The 7,500-nt window shown below is 40.7% G+C and overlaps 2 protein-coding genes across 2 annotated transcripts in view; both read right to left on the reverse strand.

The window, feature by feature from the left end:
* Positions 1-6,249, reverse strand: part of LOC308154435 (choline transporter-like protein 4) — a gene marked incomplete at both ends in the record, with an annotated part of 22,624 nt that extends 16,375 nt beyond the window's left edge. The window contains 1 exon segment of the mRNA XM_080527596.1: positions 6,192-6,249. Coding sequence (XP_080383722.1) covers positions 6,192-6,249 — 58 coding nt within the window.
* Positions 6,250-7,289: 1,040 nt separating this feature from the next.
* Positions 7,290-7,500, reverse strand: part of ehmt2 (euchromatic histone-lysine N-methyltransferase 2) — a gene marked incomplete at its 5' end in the record, with an annotated part of 24,046 nt that continues 23,835 nt past the window's right edge. Inside the window, 1 exon segment of the mRNA XM_080526694.1 lies at positions 7,290-7,500. This exon segment is cut by the window's right edge and continues 383 nt beyond it.

Consider the following 7,500-nt stretch of genomic DNA (forward strand, 5'->3'; position numbering starts at 1 on the left):
CTTATACACTTCCTTATAACTCTTCACAATAAACCAATCCAAATACCTGGCTAGCAAGTCTAGATTGTGTCTCACAGTTTCCAGTCAATGGGCAATAATGTCCCACTCAAAAATATACACTCTATGGACAAAGGTATTGGGACACCCGAACATCACACCCATATGTGCTTGTTGAACTTCTCATTCCAAAACCATGGGCATTAATATGGAGTTGGTGCCACCTTTGCCGCTATAACAGCTTCCACTCTTCTGGGAAGACTTTCTACTAGATTTTAGAATATGGTTGCGGGGATTTGCTCTCATTCAGCCACAGGAGCATTAATGAGGTCCGGCACTGATGTTGGGCGAGAAGGACTGGCTCGCAGTCGGCGCTCCAATTCATCCCAAAGGTGTTGGATGGGGTTGAGGTCAGAGCTCTGTGTGCAGGCCAGTCAAGTTCTCTCTCGGCAAACCATGTTATTATTGACCTCACGTTGTGTATGGGGGCACTGAAACTGGAAAGGGCCTTCCCCAAACAGTTGCCTCAGTTCCCTACTCTCTCAGCCTCAGCCTCCCTACTCTTCTAGGACTTTGGCTCATAGACACTCTAGAGAGAGTACATGTGACCTCAGAGACATGTGTTGTTCTAGCAGCATCACAAATTAACAGATACCAGACAAGCACCGATTACTACCATGTGATAATCATTCACCAGCTATATCACGCATAGAAGACCCGATAAATCACGAGTTTGGGTAGATAGATGGGGTTGAGGGTTCAGAGAGGTGGGTAGATAGATGATGGGGTTGAGGGTTCAGAGAGGAATCAGAGCTGGATGTCCTGCGATGCCACGTCCTTCCCACTCCGTCTGTAGGACACGGAAGCCAATTGTTCAGTAGCCCCACCGGTGATTACAATAATATAGATATTCATGTGTGATATATATCCTACAGGTTTATTTGTACATTGGACAGCAATAGTAGGCCTATAACATAGTGGTTTTAGTGCCGTCCTCTCTGACCAAACGTTGTCTTGGAAGACTTGGGACGACTGTTGACACGCTGGTTTCACTGTTAAACCTATATTCTATGTATCATATTTTCTTAGCATAAATGCATGTATCACAGATAAATGCATGCATTGTTGGGACGACTGTTGACCCGCTGGTGTCCTATGGTGTCCTAGCCTAAACTACAGCAAGCACCATAACGCCTACATAGAAACCACACTTCTCTTAACGATTCTGATGCTTTTACTAACTGAAATACATTATTTGAAACATGTATTTATCCTGTATTTAACCAGGTAACACCTTTTGAAGTTAAAATCCTCTTTTGCGCCCTAAATCCGCCCTTGCAAAAGAGGATTTTAACTTCAAAAGGTGTGGTTTCTATGTAGGCGTTATGGTGCTTGCTCTAGTTTAGGCTATAACTCTTAGCTGGTGAATGATTATCCGACGTAAGATCGTGGCTGAACGACACACAAAGGAATTATTTCTGGAGAAGAATCTCTCTCGACACAAAAGACTGCTGAAGAATGCTGAAGAATGCTGCTGAGCAGGAAGAAATAACATGTTGAACTTGTCATGCAAGTGAAATATATATTGCAGGATGTTTTATTGAGCAGGTCACAGATACAGAACATAGGGCTTAACCATATCCTCTTCTAGTGTGACTACTGTAACCGCAGTAGTTTTAAGCTTTATTTAAACAGGGAAAACCTGGCTAAGCTTTATTTAAACAGGGAAAACCTGGGTCTCCTTGTCACCAGGGCCATGTTACAGAGAACAAAGAAATAAAATAAATATGTGCACAATACAATCATTTATAAGAACACCTCACTTTACAGACACAGTCAGCACTACCCGCATGACCAATCCGTGCCTGATTACCACTAGGTCGCAATTATGGAAGTAACGATGTGAGGTGAAATGGGAGTTTTAAAAGAACTGCTTCATATACAAATAAAATACAATGATGAGCCCTTTTTTTTAATCAAAAGACTCCTAAGAGCGTTCTAAAATACAACTGTAACCATCCCTAAAGATGAGCCTCAGAGCAGAGTCACTACCCATCTTCTGTCGGAGACTGAAGACCCATCTCTTCAGGTTACACCTTAACTGCTCCTCCTGAAACATCCACTGCCCCCCAGCACTACATCTCCTGAGACACCCGCTTTTCCCCTATACTGTGCCTCCTATGACTTCTACTGCCCACCAAATAATCTTTCTTTCTTTCTTCTTCTATCACAACAACTGCTAATAGCCCCGGGCCTGAACTAGATTACTCTTCCTGCTGGAGTTGGTGAATTGATGATTCACTTACTTCGTCGCTTTGGAATAAGGCATCTGCTAAATGCCAAAAATGTAAATGTAATGTAAGAGTGATAAAGCGAGTCTAGCGGCTTGAGAACTGAGGCTGCCGCTTGCGTGTGGACTGTGTCACCATTGTGTTGAAGACAGGGAGGCGTTGCCTGGATAATCTTCTAATTATCCTCAAAGGTGAAGCATGCTAGACATGCTGTACAAACACAGTTGTACTCAGTTTATCATCTATCCAAATAGAGGAGGGCTTGTTCAGTTTGTTCAGGGTACAAATATGCAGATCATTGGAATCAACATTACAGGATCTGGAGAAAAACATTTAGTTGTGTCTTTATTCAGCACCATCACTGATTAAAATCAATAAGCGATTTAAAAATATATATATAATCCAAACCTTGCTGAAAGTTAAGAATAGCTTGCTGAACAGAGAGGGCACAGGAGTAGTATCATCAGCATTAAAGATGCCATTTCTAATTGTTCATGGACAAAGCAACATTGTTTATGTAATTAAAAAGTATTTAAAGGTGTCTAGAAAAACACCAAACCTCATTCATGTTCAAGTTGGACTCAACTAATATAATAATAATTATAATTATAATTATAATAATAATAATAATAATAATAATAATAATAATAATAATAATAATAATAATAATAATAATAAAATAACACACAATAACATGTTTTTAGAAAATTGTTTGGCTTCTGTAAGTTTAAGAATCATTGGCCAGTCTCCAGGTCATTCAGTTAGGTCATCGGCTGCAACCTGCCATCTGTCCTGGACCTGTTCCCCCCCAGGACCAGTAAGAGAGCAGGAAAGATCATGGCTGATCCTTCCCACCCCGGTCACCACCTCTTCCAAAGTCTTCCTTCCGGAAAAAGGTTCCGGTCCAAAGACCAAAACCTCTCTCCATCTGAACAGTTTCTTCCCCAATGGCAGCGGGCCTCACAAACAAGCCCTCTGCCTCTCACTGACTCTGGCAGCTTCTACTGCCCTTTTGTCATTGTCTTTTTAAACTAGCTTATATATATTTAGCTTATATATTGTTGTTTTATTATATTGTTGTTTTATCTTGCCCTATGCACCAACCTCACCAAGTCCATTTCCTGTATTTGCAAATATACTTGGCAATAAAAATAATTCTGATTCTAATAGAACAACAAAAATATATTTTCATATTTCAAACTTATGAGGAGTGAGGATGAAAATAAATAAATAATAATAATTCTTCCCTCTAGCATTTTGACTTCCAGTGACCTCGAGCATAGATTACTTCTTTTTGCAATGGATAGATGATTCACCTAACCTATTTGTTGTAAGTCGCTGGGAATAAAGGCGTCTGCTAAATGCCAAAACATTTTAAATGTAAATAATAAAGTAAGAAGTATCAACCTACCAAATACTTGAAGTGTTTTTTACTGATATCGATTTAGTTTATGAAATAATGAATTATTAAAACTGGTCATTCTGCTACCAAATCTGTAATAGAATAAATAAATAACATCTGTAACAGAGTTACTGACAGTGAATTGGCTCTATCCACTGTTGTAAAGGTTGTACATAACCAAAACTGGTTGTGCGTCTGTCCTAAACGGCCTTAAAGGCTCAATCCATCCATAACAGGCCCTCAAAACCCACCTCTTCAAGCTGGCCTTCATCGGTTAACCCTCTCCCCCTCCCCTCCCCATGTGTCCCCAGCACTACCTTAATTAGGCCCCTATACTTTCTTTTATTTATTTTTTGTCTCTTTTTATTATTACTACTCAATCTTTTCAGTTTGTAAAGAGTCTTTGAGTGTCTATAAAAGCGCTATATAAGTCTAATGTATTATTATTATTATTATTATTATTATTATTAATAATAATAATAATAAAACCAGCCGTGAGGGAGGCTGGCAGGCTGTAGTAATACGTCACACACAGAGAGACTGGGTACAATGGGATGATGAGGGCGTATCGCTTTAAAACAAACACAAGCAAATGATCTTCGAGGTACCGGTTCAACAGCATCACGTCACAGCAGGTGGTAATGATTTACATAAACCTTCCAACATCCTCATCTGTCTGTCTGTCTCCCAATCCAATGCAAACACCTGACTGTGCAATGAACACAGGCACACTGGGATGTCATAGGACACCAGCGGGTCAACAGTCGTCCCAACAATGCATGCATTTATCTGTGATACATGCATTTATGCTAAGAAAATATGATATGTAGAATATAGGTTTAACAGTGAAACCAGCGTGTCAACAGTCGTCCCAAGTCTTCCAAGACAGACGTGGTGCCTCCCACAAATGACATGCATATACATATATATATATATATATATATATATATATATATATATATATAACTATTGAAGTGAACTGAAGATATCGATCTATTCTTACAAATACCCGGGACCACAACGTTTGGTCAGAGAGGACGGCACTAAAACCACTATGTTATAGGCCTACTATTGCTGTCCGATGTACAAATAAACCTGTAGGATATATTATCACATATGAATATCTATATTATTGTAATCACCGGTGGGGCTACTACAGACGGAGTGGGAAGGACGTGGCATCGCAGGACATCCAGCTCTGATTCCTCTCTGAACCCTCAACCCCATCTATCTACCCTCCTCTCTGAACCCTCAACCCCATCTATCTACCCACCTCTCTGAACCCTCAACCCCATCTATCTACCCTCCTCTCTGAACCCTCAACCCCATCTATCTACCCTCCTCTCTGAACCCTCAACCCCATCTATCTACCCAAACTCTCTGAACCCTCAACCCCATCTATCTACCCACCTCTCTGAACCCTCAGCCCCATCTATCTACCCTCCTCTCTGAACCCTCAACCCCATCTATCTACCCTCCTCTCTGAACCCTCAACCCCATCTATCTACCCTCCTCTCTGAACCCTCAACCCCATCTATCTACCCTCCTCTCTGAACCCTCAACCCCATCTATCTACCCTCCTCTCTGAACCCTCAACCCCATCTATCTACCCTCCTCTCTGAACCCTCAACCCCATCTATCTACCCTCCTCTCTGAACCCTCAACCCCATCTATCTACCCAAACTCTCTGAACCCTCAACCCCATCTATCTACCCTCCTCTCTGAACCCTCAACCCCATCTACCTACCCAAACTCCTGATTTATCGGGTCTTCTATGCGTGATACATTTCCCCAAAAGTACAGCATAATGGTAGTGATACTAGCACGTCCCCTTCATTCAAAAGAAGCCTATATACTATGTTTATACTGTGTATTTCTATGTATTTTGTATTTTGAATTTTGTAACTGTTTTTAAATTTGTTGTTGTAGCCTACGGCGACATTGACTGCCATGAAAGGCGCCTTATAAAATAAATTTATTATTATTATTATTATTATTATACGGCATTTAATCATATTCCGTAACACCACGTGACACAATGAGCTAATCATATGATGTTGTTACCATGGAAGTCGGAAGCTCCTAAAAAGAGAGATTAACATAATAAAAGGCACCACCGGTCACAGTGATGGGAGTGTTGTATCACAACAAAGCGTCTTGTTTTTTCCACTGTCAAACATCAATGACAAGAAAAGAAACCTTAATTTCATTAATTTGCGAGAGCAGCACATTTATAGTGAATTTATTATTGATAGTGAACTCACCATAATCCGAACTATCCTCCTCTTTTCTACCCATGTCTTCACTTTTCACTTTCACCTCCACCTATCCTTGATGATATTCACGTAAAAAGTCGAACTTAAAATATACACATATGGTTTTAAAAATGTGCTTCTAACACGTATGCGGACATATTCTACTTGGTCTCAGGGAAATCTTTTTCGCTCCGCGCTCGTAACTAGGTAGTGATGTCACGGTCGCACCTGTCGGGGGATGTGCACCTGTCTCACTGAAGCCTCGCCCCCGCGCTAGTAAAGGCAACGCCCCCTGCTGGCTCATCACTGTAAAAATGAAATTGTCCAGCACCTTTCCCAGACCAAGGGTCACAAAGTGCTTTACATAGTAGAGAACACAATAAAGAAACAACATAATAAAACATCATAAAAGAGCAAAAGTCATAGCAGGTTAAAATAGGCAAACAGGTGAAAATAAGAACAAGTAACAGACGACAGGTGTACAACAATGTCAACAGGACACAGAAAGACAGGCCCTTGGGGCTATCCAAAAGCCTGTCTATACAGGACAGTCTTTAAAAAGCCTCGACCGAGACCGCTGATCTAAGATCCAAGGGCAGAGCATTCCAAAGCCTGGGGGCCACGGTTTGGAATGCTCGATCACCCTGGGTCTTCAGTCTGGCACGGGGGACAACCAACAAACCCTGGTCAGAGGACCTGAGAGACCTACTGGGGCTGTAAGGACGCAGTGGGTCACAGATGTAGGCAGGTGCCTGACCATGGAGGGCTCTGTAGGTGATGACCAGAACCTTGATTAATTAATTCTATATTTGATGGGGAGCCAGTGTAGGGATGCTAAGATGGGAGTGATATGACATGACTTTCTGGACCTAGTCAACAGCCTTACAGCTGCATGTTGGACCATTTGTAGCCGGCCCAGGTTGGATGTGAAAAGGGAATTACAGTAGTCCAATTGGGATGATACAAAGGCGTGAATGATCATTTCCAACTCTGCGTGGGATACCACAGACCGGAGCTTAGCAATATTGCGCATATTAAAACATATACTAATACTAAATACAATACACACTACTCCTTTAATAATGTTTTAGACACTGTACCAAAAGACCGTTCTTTTATTGAAAGATTTCAGTGACCATTCTATCCACCAATTACGTTAGAAAAAGTCTACATTTATGAGGTCTGAGTATAAAAAGGCAAGACAGTTATTCCAACAGTAAATTTTTATTCAAATGTATGAAATGGAATAAACAAAGAATCATTTACTTCTGTAAAAAAATTGATATTACAATAAAAACAAACCACTGTAAGGCTCTTACAATGATGGCCTCTAACGTTTTCAGTCATCCATGCCCAAAACATAATTCTGAAAATGCTTAAGGCTTGCCTGCAACACTAAAACTAAATAAAATGAACAAACTGACACAGAATTAAAAGAAACAGTGTTAAACTGACAAAAAACAAGCAATATCAGGTCAGGGAATGGTAAATGGTAAATGGTAAATGGACTGCACTTATATAGCACCTTTATCCAAAGCGCTTTACAACGGCCTCT

Source organism: Nansenia antarctica, assembly GCF_963989245.1.
Source record: "Nansenia antarctica genome assembly, chromosome: 3".
NCBI lineage: Eukaryota > Metazoa > Chordata > Actinopteri > Argentiniformes > Microstomatidae > Nansenia > Nansenia antarctica.